The 16,658-nt window shown below is 41.9% G+C and overlaps 1 protein-coding gene across 1 annotated transcript in view; it reads left to right on the top strand.

The window, feature by feature from the left end:
• Positions 1-874: 874 nt before the first annotated feature.
• LOC117557169 (xylosyltransferase 1-like) overlaps positions 875-16,658 on the top strand; it is a 38,266-nt gene continuing 22,482 nt past the window's right edge. Inside the window, exons 1-2 of the mRNA XM_034232870.1 lie at positions 875-1,156; positions 15,145-15,685. Coding sequence (XP_034088761.1) covers positions 875-1,156; positions 15,145-15,685 — 823 coding nt within the window. The remainder of the gene's footprint in view (positions 1,157-15,144; positions 15,686-16,658) is intronic.

Raw genomic sequence — 16,658 nt, forward strand, 5'->3', positions numbered from 1 at the left:
TTTCTCGCACTTTGCTGCAATATGAAGGAAATCAGACTAATCTGGTGGAAAATGTATTAGAAGGAGAGCAGCCACTGCATGTGTGTGTTTGTTTGTATGTGTGTGTGTGTGTGTGTGTGTGTGGGTGTGTGTGTGTGTGTGTGTGTGTGTGTGTGTGTGTGTGTGTATTACATATCATTAATCTCCCATCAGTTGAACCAAGATACATTTTTTTGACATGTATTAATTCATTTTCATTATTTCTTATGAGAATTCAAGGGCCAGTTGTTATTGTGTGTAGATCAAATAAATCCGCTTGGACTGGCACAATGCAAGAAATGTGCATTGTGCATGCAAATCATTTAGTTTATTTGTATTTGTATCATACATGTTTGCATGCATTTGTCAATATGAGAGCACTAATTCATATTATTACCATTATCATTATTATGTTATGTTATTATTGTTCAGTTTTAGTATTATTTTATTGTAGGCTATTCTCTATTTTTTTCGTAGTTGCAGTTGGTTATTTATCTGAGCTACTCTACAACATGCTGCCCAGGCCTGCAGAAATGCTGGCTCCGGCAGTGACTTCTGGTGCTCCTCTTCTCAGCATGGTTCATAAAACTGCAGCGACGTATTTTGCTCTTAATGACAAAAATAAATGTTCACTAAACTGTTTACACGTCAATGGCCACATGGGGGCCTCCGTGTCCTCCCTACCGCCTCCAACATCTCTCTCTCCTCATTTCAAGCCTTTGCCAAATTCCCTCCCTCCTCCTCTGCCTGGCAGTAGTCCCTCTCAGGCCGAGTAGGGGAGCATTCACACCCCGCTGTCGGTGTTTAGCGGATGGGGCTCTCAGCCTGACCCGGAGGGAGGAGGAGGAGGAGAAAGATGACCGGTATCCCGTGTCCCCGCAGGCTGGCCCGGCGCTCCAAGTCCGCCCTGCTGATCGCCGCCTTGGCCGTGCTGCTGGTCCAGACACTCATCGTGTGGAACTTCAGCAGCCTGGACTCCGCAGGCGGCGGGGACGGAGGCGCCAGGAGCCGGGAGAAGAGAGAGGAGCGAGCCGGGGGGCTCAACAAAGCAGACAAGGAGCACCCGCGGAGGGGGCTGCAAAAGAAGGGCGAACTGCCGCCGCTCGGGAAGGCGGCCGTACAGCACAAGCTGCAGGCGGTAAGGTTTAAAATAATACCTGCTTCAGTTAAAACGAGTTTTGTGAATCAAATTAGATATTTTTACACCTGTGTTTCCTCGACCGAATGGAACATTTGCGTATGTCCCGGGGGAAGCAGCATGGTAGCTACGTAGAAGATGCTACGGAGTGGCTGCAGCTGTTGTTTTGGCATTTGCATCAACACATTTTGGCCGCTTTCGTCCCTTGTATGGGGACATGAGTCGGTAGGCCAGCCTTGATATACAAATCTGCCCATTTAAGGAATTGATTAATGACCACATTTACCAGGTTAAACGGACTCGCTTGCCTTTTCCTGGAGATTGTAGTAGTCACTGTTCAGTTGTCTGTAATGAGCAAGCAGCCTTCCATACATTTAAAACGTAAAGCCAGAATATTTGTTTTAACCACTTACCTTTATCAGTTTAATTCGCAGTGTTAGCCACTGTAAAGTCAGCATTGACGGAAGGAAATATCGATGTTTTCTGTCTGAAAGGGCATGTAGCCTACATGGATAATGTTCATGACGAATGTAAGAAAATCACCGATATTGTCCTACAATATCTTATTTTGTGTTCTCCATTATATGTGCGTCATCGAAAATGAAAAACAAATATAATTGTCTGTTTTGTTAACGCACTTTGGTTGGCAATTCTCCACTCAACATACATCAAAGCGTCTCGTCTGTAGTAGCCTAGGCCATACGTCATTTTCATTACTTTTAATATAAAAGATCAACATAGTTTGTATGTATCCCATATGCATAAAACCTTTACAGACATGTCAGTTTTTCAAATTAAGCTAACTGAAGCACAGAATGAGCAACTGTGGGATACAACTGTTAATTGTGAGTCTCTTCCTAGATCTGTGATTTAAGGGTTTAATTAAACCCTTCTGTTGGTGATATTAAGGGACCATACAGACTCCTTTGGAAACTGGGAAATGATTAAGCCATTTTTATTAATGGTAATTGCCCCTCTCTGATATTAACTTGTGAAACGACATGGGTGATTTGTTGCATGCCAAGTCAAAGTTAAGTCACGTACTCTTTGTTCTGCTCAGTTTGCATCATTTAATCACCTTTCAAGCTTCCTCCTTGTGTGCATATAGGCTTACTACTGTATGTGTTTAATGCTTACATACTGTCAGTACACGTATAGAATCTGAGGGGAGATTCCACATTGTTTTTATGTTAAGAAAATGTTGTTACTGTATGCGTGTGTGTTGCTTTACCTGGTGGAATCCAGGTGTTCTCATGTTGTCAAGACATGATTGTACTGTGTGTCTGTATGTGAGAAGGAAGGAGAGGGAGAGACGTGGGTTCTATTGCAGGCATCCATTTTTACGTCCTTTCATTACAGTTAACCGGATGCCCTGTGATCTTCCCTGTGTGTGTGTGTGTGTGTGTGTGTGTGTGTGTGTGTGTGTGTGTGTGTGTGTGTGTGTGTGTGTGTGTGTGTGTGTGTGTGTGTGTGTGTGTGTGTGTGTGTGTGTGTGTGTGTGTGTGTGTGTGTGTGTGTGTGTGTGTGTGTGTGTGTGTGTGTGTGTGTGTGTGTGTGTGTGTGTGTGTGTGTGTGTGTGTGTGTGTGTGTGTGTGTGTGTGTGTGTGTGTGTGTGTGTGTGTGTGTGTGTGTGGAAGAGCAGTGATATGTCCTGACAGTTATTGGCTTTTAAAACAGTAGAGATACATGCCAGCACATTTTTATAGAGCAGAAGTTTAGGAGGTGAAAAGAAAGAGGGAAAGGAAACAAAAGCGGCAAGGAAGAAGGTCGACGTGACCACTATATGAGTAATTGAAAATATGTGGAGATTCAATTGAAAGGCTCTATTGTCCTATGCACAACAGTTACAGTGTAGTGGTTTGCAATGCAAATCTTAAATCCAAGGCTCCTCCAACAATGCAACATACAATATACTGACAGTTTGAAATATTGAACAAAATACAATTTATTACATTTTCTTCTTACTGGAAGTGTAGCTAAGATTGCCCATAAAAACATCAGAAAAAGGTCAAAATGTCCGTTACAGCCTAAAAAAAAAATCTTCAAAGATGCCTTTCTATGTTCATATATTCAACAAATGATCCTAAACACCAGCAGCAAAGACATTTCAATGAAGAAGTTGGAACCTTTAATTGTTTGGCAATTGCATCCTCTTTCACAGAGGGTGCAGCGTTTATGGCTTTTCATGTTGTATAGTGTTGCACAGATTAATTCATTTAGGGCTGCTAATAATAAGCATAAATATCTTTCAATTATTTTGTGTGTTAAATGTGAGAAAACAGAGAACATCCTCAGTTTAATAGACTTCTACAGTTCAGTCATTCACAGAAGGAAAAACTCGCTGTAAGTTAGTGCAGATATATTGATAATTTCCATACAGAATCTATCCATTTTAAAGATATTGTCCTAAAATATCATGATGTGTATATTATATGTTATTTAACCAAGAACATATATAATTGTGTGTTATGTTAACAGAGTTTGGTTTTACATTTCTCCACTCAACAAACAGCATAGTTCCTTGACAGAATATAGTCTACAAAGAGTGTATGCAAAAAAATATAATTTAGTGTGCAAATAATAGATTATGAATGTGTTGTTAAGCTTTTGATTTAACTCTCCTTAGTGGGGCTACAACTGTAAACGTTCTCCCGAGTTTGGCGCAAAAATAAATGTTATTCCTTATTAACAAATTCAATTTCCCAGTTGATTTTAAAATATTTGTGCTGCTGCCTTTTAAAGTTCATCTGCCTGTTGATTCCCGGGGCTGTGAAATATCAATCATTTGATCAATTGATTGGTGGACAGTAAAGATTTCTGTGTTTGTTAAAGTTATTTAGCAAACAAGATGCTTTATTAATCCCCAAATGAAATAAACGGATCAATGGATATTTAGACATTATTCATTAATTGGAGCCCTAATAGAAGCATGTTTTTTGTTTCTGTTGCAGCTTTGTGATTCTGTAGTGAAAATCAGTGAAGACTGAACACGTGTGAAGCTGATCAATTGTGTGGGAGTGTGTTTATTGACAGGAAGGAGCATCGTATTTCCAATAAAAGTGTGTGTGTGTGAGTGTGACTTTCACTGCAGCACCTTCCACAGAAGCATTCAAATACCTGCAGTGTTTCCATCAACCAGCCTGGTGTGTGTGTGTGTGTGTGTGTGTGTGTGTGTGTGTGTGTGTGTGTGTGTGTGTGTGTGTGTGTGTGTGTGTGTGTGTGTGTGTGTGTGTGTGTGTGTGTGTGTGTGTGTCATTTGTGTGTAGCACTGTGTGTGTTTGTACGTGATGCACTGTGTTTGGCACTGTCAGGGTGATGCTGTGTCTACGTTTTTGGGTCATGCACTGTTTAGCAGCGTGCATGTGACCCATCATGTGTACTGACTCAGTGTGTTTACAGCCGTTGTGGATGGCGCCACAGTTGTTGCACAACTCTCACATTCATCACACCTTTGCGGGGATGGACACACAAACACATATCCACAAACACACAAACAGACAGACACACACAGTTCTGGTTGGATCAGATTAGAGGATTGGTTTGGATCAGGTTCCCCCGATGGAATTAATACTTTCTAATCTAGTTAAGATTGTTCGATAATCCCTAGTGTGTGTGTGTGTTGTGCTTCTGTATCTATGAGATCAGCTTTAAAACCTTTACAGTGAGAATATGTTTGGATAGATGGGATATTTGGTGAGGGTTGGGATTAGAAGTGTAGCTGTGATGTTTACAAAGGTTTTTAGAGCTCAAAGCACCGGAAATGTCAACAACAATCTACCTTAAAATAAGTATTGTCCCTATGTGAACATTATAGAATATGTGAGTTGCTGAAGTACAAATACATTTTGAAAGCATCAACCACCAACCACATGATCTTCCAAGATCTAATAGTTTCAGTTGGCCCCAGTAGACCTGACATCAACTGAACCCAGATAGTCACCACCGATTAGGGCTGTCCCGAATACCATTTTTCGGGTTTCATAATACGCTCCGAATCCGAGACACCTGACAAAACGCTGTGAAAGAGCATACTACTACGATTTATATTTATAAGATTTATATTTATTTGTTGTCTCAGTACTTGCATACATTAAAACTAAATGTGTCCTCTGCATTTAACCCAACCCTATACCATCCTAACCCACCCGGGCATTTGGCAGCTGCAGTGCAGCGCCCGGAGCACGATTGAGCGCTATAACAATAACGGCAGCATACACTTCAATAAACTAACAATTTCTTTCCAATCTTTCCAATCTTTCAAATAAATCACAATCAGGTTGCAAGCTTCATTTGACTAAGCCGTAAGCCTACCTCTCTTCATGTTGTGTGCGAGGAAGATGAGTTAGTCCACATTCTCAGGTAAAAGTGAACTTCTGGTCTGGTTCACGATGTAGCCAGCCTTTGAGAAAATGCGCACTGACAGGGTTGAAGTGGCCGGAACGCAAAGGCAGTGCTTGGCCGCAAATGCCAGTTTGGGATACCGGTCACTGTTGTGCTTCCACCATGCAAGTGGGCCAGACTGGATTTTAGTCGTGTCTCTCAAATATTGCTCCATCTCTTTCTTTGCGCTGTCTCCATCGTGTTCTTGTTCCTCTTCATCGTCGGACTCAGACTCCATCAGCATATCCTGCTGTTTCTTTTTTTTGGGGATGGCACGGCAGTCTCCTTTTCTCTATCGCTTGCTGCCGGCTCTCCTACCACCTCCCGAACGGTCTGTCGCTGGTGTAGATGTTCAGCCAGGCGGACAACCTTAAAATCAAATAGCATTTTATTAGTCACATGCATAAGATAAAGTAGTGTGGCATAATAATAATAGTAAATCTAATTTAAATTAAAAATATTAGTCTAACCTCAATGTAGACGAGGTCCTTCTTCTCGTTCGTGAGGAATTTTAACTGCTTAAATCGCTGGTCCAGTGCTGAAGAAAGGAGGTAGATGCTGCTGGGCTCCAAAAGTGACAGTTTCCATCTGCTGTCGATCTCCGTGATGAGGGTCTTCTTCAGTTCTCTGATGGCAGGGCTGTCATCCTCCTCCAGTGACAGGTGGCGTCTCTTCAGGTTAAAGAGCATTTGCATTGTTGCAGACAACGACACGTTCTCCTCCTGAGATAGCAGTTCTGTGAGCGTGATTAGGGGCCCCAGCACTTCTGCTGTCTCCTGTGCCAGTTTCCACTGGTCTGCTGTCAGGTCCAGGGTGCGATCTGCTTTCTTCGTGATGCTGGGATCTGACAAAACAGCCGTCACTGGCCATCGTTGCTCACCAGTCGGTCAAGCATTTCACACGTAGAGTTCCCTCGAGTAGCGACATTATTTGTGAGTTTGTGCGCTACAACATTCTGCTGCTTTAGTTTGTCTTTCAACGCAGCTGTAGCCTTTGCACTTTTTCTGAAGTGTCCCACGAGATTCCTGGCAGCCGCAACTGTGCGACGTATTCTGTCCTGTTTTAGGGTTGTATTTATGCACAGCTATAGCGTGTGACCTGAGCAGTAGAACCCTTGAATGTTGCCCCATTTCTCCGGTTCTTTTTTCAGCGTCTCTGTGCACAGCTTCATGTTGCTGGCATTGTCGTGAACAACGGCTACTCGCTTATAATTTGGAATGGCAGGGTGACAGCCATGTACGCCTCCATACGCACCGAGGTCCAAATGTCCGTTGTAAAACTTACGGCAGTTGAGTTTTCAATTTGAGTTACAATTTGGTCTCGGTGATCGCTGTACTTCAGAGACATGGCATCTAAAATACTGGAGCGTTTGGGGACAGTGTAGCTGGGCTCCATCTTCTTCATACATTTTCTGAAGCCTTCGCCTTCAACTATGTAAATGGGTCTCATATCCATAGCAATGACATCTACTATGGCATCTGTTATCTCTCTTTCTTTTCTCCGTTATCGGTTTTTGGAACTGTAGGGTCTGCTGTATTGTTGAGGATGTTGATGGCTGGGATGCGTGGGGATGCACCTATGGACACAAGTTATTGTTAGGCTGGGCTACTCAACTTTATGCCAATAATTGCCTTAGCCCCAGATGTTCCCACATTACTCCATGTATTATTTTTAACTATTCAGATCAAATTGAAAAACTAATATAAAAAAACAATTTGGTTGTTTGCAACTATTTTCCAAGCAAAGTCAGTGTACGTTTTTATTATGTGTAACGTTACTGTTTAAACGGCGGATAAAACAGCTTCATCATGGCAACTGGACAACAGAGCTCTAAGCTAAGCTAGGCTACTACTTACAGCATTCAGGTGACTTTTCAGAGTTGTTGTGACACCGTGGTAGGCCAGTTTCTTGTCGCATATTTGGCACACTGCCTTCGTCTTATCGTCATCCAATTTAAAATGGTCCCACACGACAAGATCTTTAAATCTCTTTTATTTATATAAATACAATTATTAGCTTGTTTATTCAGGCCCATGAAACATGGCTGGGAAATATAATCGGAATGCATTATTTTCAGTGTTGGGTGTAACGCGTTACAAAAGTAACGGAGTTACAGTAATATATTACTTTTTGCTGTAACGAAGTAATGTAACGCATTACTAATGAAATGTGGGTAATATATTACCCGTTTCAATGCCCAGTAACGCAGTTACAACACATTTCAACCCGAAATTAAATGGTGTTTTGTTTTTTAAGAATGTAGCCTACTAACATAGAGACATTCCGACACCAGACAAATTGTGCGGGTAGATTAGTAAACCTGGTGTGTTTACCCTTCAGGCTTCGCGTCGGGATCTTCGGGCAGTTGAATGTTATGCACCCTCTATTCAAAAAAGAGAACGGAGCGAAAAATACAAACAACAAATTGTGTCAGGTGCGCGTGACCTGCTCCGCTGCGCGTGCATCATTTCCAAAGTGCTTCCACAGCAGTGACACACATCTGTGGATAATCATTTATACGAAAATGGTTAAAGCAACCATCACTAAACGCCAGCAACACTGCATCTACTGCAGACAGTAGCAACAGGTCGGATGGGGACATCACGTTACCCTCCGTTGTGGACACTAGCTTACTCCCGCCTGACTCGCCGCCCTCGCCCCCAGAGCAGCAGTCTTCGTCTCCCCAAACTACGCCGCCCCTCTGCGGCCCGCAGAGGATACCACGGCAAAACAGAGCCTGCCCAGGTATATCTAAACAAGTACTCGCCTGTACAGTGGGGTTATAGGCGGTCATTTTGCAGCTCGTGGTATACAAATAGACAAGGGAATATTCATGTGAAAATAGTGCCATATTCTGCCATGCCTGTAGAAATGTTGGGTCAAACATAATGCATACAATAGCACAGATGCCTTCACCACGAATGGCTACAAAACTATCTCATATCCCAAGCTTATCAACAAGCTAATGTTGCAGCTGAAATGTTCTCCAGGTCACAAAGTCAACCTCACATGATGATGTGATACCAGTTTTCAAGCACAGTAAATATTCTCTTCCCAGAGTATATATGATGGGACCAAAGTGATGATTTAGTACATGGTTTTAATAATACTTTTGCTTTTCAATGTTTGCCATTTCAAACCATGAGCTGGTTTAAATAATATGTGCCTTGATTTGCATTATGTTCTCATTTGTTTTATCAGTACAGCTTTGAAGCTTTTGTGCTTTTCTTTGCCATAGTCCACTTTGGACTATATGAAATATTTCAGGATTGCACTTTTAACTCACTTGAAATGTTCTCACTTGCTTGGTTTCAAAACATAACAAATGCCATAATCTGTTCATGGGGACCATCAATGCTATTTGTCATTGCTGTTGCCGGCCACTATTGCTCATGTAAACCTGCTACTGCTGTGCCCCCTGTAATCTCAGAGGCACCCTGAGTCATTTTGTCCTGGAACCGGGCCTGTACACGGCCATATACTAAACACACTACAGAGCCCATTCCGTGTCCTGTTATTGTTTACTTCCTGTCTGTCTTCTTCTGGTGATTTATCTGACGTCCAGCGCTCCGTCTTTTAACCTCTTTTCCTTTCTCTTTCTTGATCCTCCTTAGCAACCTTCATTATAGTCCTTGACAGTGGTCTGTACTGCTGTATTAACAACGTGTCACATGTTAAGAAGTTACAATCAGAATCCAGTATTCAACTAAGCCGTGTAATACAAGTTGTTAGTAGCCTTAATGGCCTACACAGTTGTTATGCTATACCACATCGCCCTTCATTGGATGTATAATGAGCTGCACTAAACTACATTTCAGCATTTCAAATAATATATTACATTTTGGAAGTAACTTGCCCAACACTGATTATTTTGCTTGACTAAATTATCATAAGCAACTTTTTTTGCCAACTTTTTTGTTGAACAAATATTTTTCAAACTATATAATTATATTTATAATGATTTATTTTGAAGGAGCATCAAAGTGCATACGGTCAGAAATCAGGGCGTAAGTTCTAGAATCATGCTGGCATGTTACTCTCTGGCGATTACGCACAACACACTAATGTTAAAACCAGAAAGCTGCTTTATGTTTTCCTTTGAGATAATTCTCACTAAATCTGGCATAGATAGACTTAAATCCCTGCTGTAATCCCGGGGCGTCCTGTTGCTTCCGCCAGGTTTCACAGCGCCATCCTGTCCCTCGTTTAATAGTCCATTTAGCTTTCTTTCTGTCCATCTGCCTCTGTTTTTCCTTTTGTCTTGCCACCTCTTTTTTTTGCATTTTGTTAAGACTTATTTTGTTTGTTTTCTGTGTGTTGAGCCTCATTAGATATTCTGTTTGCATTCAACTTAAAGAGACCCTATTAGGCTCTCTGGGGGCTCTCCCTTCCCTGTAGTGTGTTTTACAGGTTTTTGTAAACCCCCCCTGCAAGAAACGTCTCCATTGGACTCCCTTGTTTACTTCGGTAACGTAGTGACATCACCATGTAACCTTTGCGCTTCTATTGGTTAGCACTCTAACACATTGTATGTGATTTGCTAAGGGAGGGACATCTTTAAGCAGCTAACCAATCACAACAGAGCTGGCCACCTAACCAATCTGAGCAGACTGGGCTCTGGTTTCAGACAGAGGGTGAAAAGAGGTGCTTCAGCACAGGCAGTATGTGAACAATAAAGACCTTTTTTGAACATTAAAGCATGGAGACATGTCACAGAAGAGGCACAAAATAAAATTCAACCTAAAAATGAGCAGAATAGGGCCCCTTTAAAACAATTCACAGCCAAAGTCATACATTACAAACAAAGACAATACTCACATACAACAAGTAAATGTACTTTATAAAATACTGTATATGCTTGGAAAGATAATACAACAATAAATAAATAGTTTTAAATTGTACTGCACGTTGTCGCAAATTGTTATCCTCAATACAGGAGTATTTCTACCTCAGTTGAGCATATACTGTAAGGTTTTCATTGCAATAAATTCCAGGCTGTATGTTCCCACAGGTATACTGACTACAAACAAACACACACACACACACACACACACACACACACACACACACACACACACACACACACACACACACACTCACACTCAAATACATGCACAAGTGTTTGATTAATGTGTGACTGGGACTCCATACAGCCTGGTGAAAGAGCTCTTTATTGCTTCATTCGAAGGTGTTCTCTCTCTCACACACACACTAAACCTTTTTATACTAAATATTATGGTTGCAACTGACGCTTATTTACATTATGGATTGATCTACCAATTATATTATAAATTATTGTTTCTGGTGATTGGCCCATTGAAGGTGCAGGTCTTTAGATAGGTAAATAAATTACATACCGGTTCTGGATTGAAATCAGCTGTACATCTAAAAGAATTCCCCATTTAAGGAGGGTGATAAACATGGATGATCTTATCAATATCACCATCCTCAAACCACTCTCATAACCATTTTGACGTTAAAATGCATTTTCCCGTTTGGCCTCAACCTCTAATCAACAGTTGTCAGATCAACAGGTCTCCTTTCTTGCACCCTTCCCCTCTGTCTTTCCCTTTCCTCCCCTCTTTAATGCCTCTCGCTGCGGGCTCTTTTGTCTGTTTTCTGTCGCCTTTATCATCCAGCAGCAGGAGGTCTGAGACTACTTCAATAGGAAGCTGCAAACTGACTTACAGTGTGTCGGTGTGTGTATAAAGAATGATGTCTTTGTAGGTAGGCACTAGGCAGTAGTATTTTAGCTGTGGTCCGTCTCCATGGAATGCCCAGATTTCTTGGGAAAAACGCAGGAGAGAGAAAAACAGTTATTTTGATGGCAAATTCAAGAGACATTTTCACAGTTAGGAGTCGGGATGTCGCAATACCACAAACTTACATTTTCGTAGTCAATACCAATCTCTTTGAAATCCATGATTCTACATACCCAATTTAATAACCCGGTAAAAAGCTAAGCAATGAATCCGATGCACTTCAGCATATGTACTGTATATAACATTTTCGACAAAAAATGTGAAAACAAATGGAGAAACTTTTATCAAAATGTCTTATTAGGCGCTTTCACACCAAGTACTTTTCCCAGGAATAGTTCCCGGAACTTAGTTTCCCCGGAAATCTTTAGTTCCGGAACTATCTAGTAGATCGCGTTCACACCGGAATAAGTCCCTGAGGGAGCCGCTGACGTCACTTCTTCTTCTTTTTCTGCTTTGGGTTTTTCTGGCAGGCCGCAAACAACTTCATGGCGTATACTGCCACCCGAAGTCCCCGTAGTTGGGACTGGCGACTCCCAGCAGCTTCTACTGAAGCCTTCCGAGTAAATCGCCAGGAGCGCCGACACCTCCTCATCACTCCACCGCTCCCATGTTTTCTTTTGTGTTGCCATAAGTTAGTCTCTCTCCGTTGGTGCGCTGGGCTAATGCTAATAATGCTAATAATGCTAATGCCAGCAAATACAATGGCGGCTTCACAAAACTTTTCAGAGTTTTACGCAAGCCCACAGGAAGTGCGCCGGACTCTGATGAAAATATTCATTGTGTCCAAACGGCGGTACTACAATTTCCATATCAGTCCGTGGCGTCACTGGGCCCAGAAATACTTTTCCCCATTGACTAACATTGGGAAAGAGACGTTTGTAAATCAGCGGATACCTTTTAAAAAACTAAATAAACTACCCAGTATGAACTATTTTATAGCCCTTATTAGAATCATTCGGTCCTTAAAGTTGGAAAATGCACTAAAAGCCGAATCTAGATTTATTTTCTGTCTCCATTCATTCTACTGAGTTGAGAGTGGGAGCTCGGTGGGCGGGGTTTAAGGGGGGCACATGCTCTGTGAGCGCACATACGGGTTATTCTGCTCCGACAGCTAGGCATGATGGGTAATCTGACGTTTCGCTCTCTCAAAAGTTGGGCCATTTTGTCCTCATGGGCCATTATTCTTTTGTGTTGCCATAAATTAGTCTCTCTCCGTTGGTGCGCTGGGCTAATGCTAATACGAGCAAATAAAATGGCGGCTTCACAAAAACTTTTCAGAGTTTTACGGGGCGTGGTTTGCAATTCGCCCAGCCAATCAGAAATTGGAACCTTTTTCTCCCCAGAAAAGTCCCTGCTCTCTAGCTCTCTAGCAGACACTAACAAGGGGTGAAAAGGTTTGCAAAAAAAGTTCTAGTTTCAGATCATTTTGGTGTGAACGCAAAATCCCAGGAACTATCGGAACTATTCCTGGGAAAAGTACCTGGTTACCGCTGTACTTTTACACTCACTGATCACAGGAGAGCTGTAAATAATTCACTGCAACTACAAAAACAAACACACACTCTCATTCCTTTAAACGGATATTACAGATGAGATAATGAAAGGTTTTGTGTGGAGCAGGTGGCAAGAGACCTGATATTAAAGTCTTCCCACAAGTACTCAGATTGTGTGTGTGTGTGTGTGTGAGTGTGTGTGTGTGTGTGTGTGTGTGTGTGTGTGTGTGTGTGTGTGTGTGTGTGTGTGTGTGTGTGTGTGTGTGTGTGTGTGTGTGTGTGTGTGTGTGTGTGTGTGTGTGTGTGTGTGTGTGTGTGTGTGTGTGTGTGTGTGTGTGTGTGTGTGTGTGTGTGTGTGTGTGTGTGTGTGTGTGTGTGTGTGTGGCCTAGCATTACTATACTTGTGGGGACCTACATCTGTTTACACAGTCACGTGTGGGGACTGGCTTCCCTTATGGGGACAAATTGGAATTCCCCATGAGGGGAATCATTAATTTTAGGGTGAAGACTTGGTTAGGGTTAGGGTAAGGGTATGTGTTGGTTATGGTTAAGGTTAGGATAAGTCTCCAGGAAATGCATGTAAATCAATGTAATGTCCCCTGAAGTGATGTATACATGGTGTGTGTGTGTGTGTGTGTGTGTGTGTGTGTGTGTGTGTGTGTGTGTGTGTGTGTGTGTGTGTGTGTGTGTGTGTGTGTGTGTGTGTGTGTGTGTGTGTGTGTGTGTGTGTGTGTGTGTGTGTGTGTGTGACACTCTCTTTATCCCTGGAAAAGACAGATAAAGAACGATCTATGGGATTAAAACACCCATCAAGGCCATGTGGCTATGCAAGTGTAACACACATACACACACGCAGCTCCATATACAGTATATATCACCCTCTGACTCTGGGAGGTCAAGGCCACAGCTGCCGTGTCTCAGGGGTTAAAGGTCACTGGGCTCAGGAAATCATTCCTTTCTTCCTTCTTCCCCCTCTCGTGTCTCTGTGACTCTGTTTCTTTTTCCTAGAAAGAGTAAAAGTTAAAGTGATGCCTGACTGAATAAAAAAGCCAGGGACCAAAGTGAATATACTGTAGATTGGTAATCTGCACAATTATGGATATAAAATGAGAACCAAACCTACACAGTTTTCTAAGTAATTAACATTCATCAATATTTTAAAATGTACGATTTGTTTTTGTAAGAAAAGAAACTACGGAAACTTTTTAATTCTGACATGTTTGTTATTGTGTACTGTTTTCTAATTAACCATGTCATGGCAATCTATCAAATAATTGTTGACCTATTTCAGTCTGGACTAAACTGGTAGACTGTTGCTGGCATTACAAAAAATGTTTAAAATGTCCTGAACTTATCGTGATTTGAAAAATAGATTCTTTTAAAATGTTCATGGCAATCAATTAAATGAACATTTGTTTATCAATTACTCACAGCATGGTACCTTTTTTAATTGCTATATAATAACATACGACTGGATTATTTTGTTGAAAAGAAAGATGTGTGGACCAGTAAACATCAGCCATGTTTGTTTTCTCTGTGTGCGGATGTTAGGCAGTTCTTACAGGATTACAGGATGTCATTGTTATGATTGTGTTGTAGCGGACTCTAAGGACATAATTCACCATTGTCTGTGGTAGTAATCAACTTAAGTGCCTTTTCTTTGATGTTTCACTTTTGCACTTATACAATAACAGTTGGACAGTGTCAGTGTGTTAAAATACAGGGTTGAGAGTAGTTGTATTTATTGGTTTTGAGATTTGAGCTGTCTTAAAGGGGCCCTCTTATGCTCATTTTCAGGTTCATATTTGTATTGTGTGTCTCTACTGTGAAATGTTTATATGCATTAATGTTGACAAAGCTCTTTATTTTTCGCATACTGCCTGTGCTGCAGCACCTCTTTTCACCCTCTGTCTGAAACCAGAGCCCAGCCTGCTCTGATTGGTTAGCTAGCCGGCTCTGTTGTGATTGGTCGACCTCTTAGGCTTATTTGTGGGACTTCTCTATCACGTATAATGTGTTGGAGCACTAGCCAATAGGAGCGCAAGTGACATGAGGTCATTATGTCACGGAGGTAAACAAAGGAGTCCAATTGCGGTGATTCAGGCAGGGGGGGCGGGGGGGGGGGGGGTTGAGTGTGGGAGAGAAACTCCCTATGGAGGGAACTTTGGGATTTTATCCTTTGCAGACCATTTACATGCAGAAAAACCTATAACACAAAGCAGGGAAGGTAAAACACCAAAAAGTACAATAGGACCGCTTTAATGAATGACTCACCCCACATCAAAGATAGTTGTTGATTGTTTTTCTTTCTCACAACTTCTACAATATATTAATCTAGTTTTTTCCTTCACAGGATGCCTACCATTCCCACCGTCCCAAAGAGAAACTCCGCCTGGACAGCAACAACAATGAGAACTCAGTCCCTAAAGACTTTGACACCATCGACAGCAACAGCAACAGCAACCTGGGAGCCCGACGGCAGCGATTTCCACTCGCTAACTCCAAGCGCAAGCTGGACAAGGCCCAAGCACAGAGCATGCTGGGAAAACCTGCAAACGAGGTCCACAAGTTCCCTCCGGTGCAACCCAGAGGGGTGGGGCCCCATAACAATGGCACCCACGTCCGTAAACCCCACCCCCAGGTTCCAACGGTCCCAATAGCGGTGCAGGGGTCCGATCAGTTTCACACGGCAAAGACGTCCTCTACGCTGCCACCGCCCGGCGTGGTGGTGAAGAAGGAGCAGCCGCAGTGCGAGATCAGCGGGAAGGAAGCCATTTCTGCTCTGTCCCGGGCCAAGAGCCGCGAGTGTCGGCAGCAGATAGTGGAGATCTACTGCAAACACAAAAACAAAGCCCTGATGCCGGAGACAGTGCCTCGCTACTGCCCCATAGAAGGTGAGATCTGCACTCATTTATACTAGAGATGAAATATCAGCAGATGAAACCTTTTATTTCAAAGGTTTAAAGAGTTTATTTCCATATGGATAATAGCTACTGCTCAGTTGTTGGCAATGAAATTCAGAATACTTTATTTAACCGGAAATTGTGTTTCGGAACAGTTGCTCCATTTTAAAATAAAATAAGACAAAATGGAAATGAAAATAATAAAAATATATATTTGAACACCAGAAATAAGAGTTACAATTGTACAACTATATACAACAATAAATACGTTAACAAACATATGTATATGCTTGCAGGTGGTTTAATGCATGTTGGTGTCTAAAAGGACATTTGTGCTGTGAATGGTTACATGAATAGGGCTTAAGGCTTGTGAAGATGTATCTCAAATACACTCAACAAAATATAATCTAAGGCAAATGATATGACTGGTATAGATGATTTTAATGTATGACCCACCCCCAGTTTCAAATATGTATTACATTTTTTCCCTCGAAACCCCCTTTGAGGTCTTGCCCCCTGGTTGAGGACCACTGTTCTAATCTTTTCTTTGGAGGATCTTAAAAAACAGAAGATGTCCATTAGGTTAGAAAAAGTGTAGTAAGGCTTAAAATAAATGGTGGCCATTTATTATTCTGGTGGACTGAATCTGAAAAAGGACTGATGTAGCACATTTCATGAGACTATATTTACAATATGGGTGTAATCCAAAATATGACATAGTTGGCTTAAATGTATTAACCTATGATTTAAGGACAGATGTATCCCTTTAGTTATGACAGCGGCTGATTGAGCCAGTTAACAAATGACAGACTGAAAGACGTAAGGACAAGGAATCAGATGAACAGGCGGCTGCTTTGAAGTGGCGAAGAGAGATTTATATTTTCTAAATGTACCCTTTGAGAAGCATTTTTAACCCGGCACGTGCCATGAAGACGCTTCCAGTCCGCTGCTAGTTCTATTTTCA

The sequence above is a fragment of the Gymnodraco acuticeps genome, unplaced genomic scaffold (assembly GCF_902827175.1).
Source record: "Gymnodraco acuticeps unplaced genomic scaffold, fGymAcu1.1, whole genome shotgun sequence".
Lineage (NCBI taxonomy): Eukaryota > Metazoa > Chordata > Actinopteri > Perciformes > Bathydraconidae > Gymnodraco > Gymnodraco acuticeps.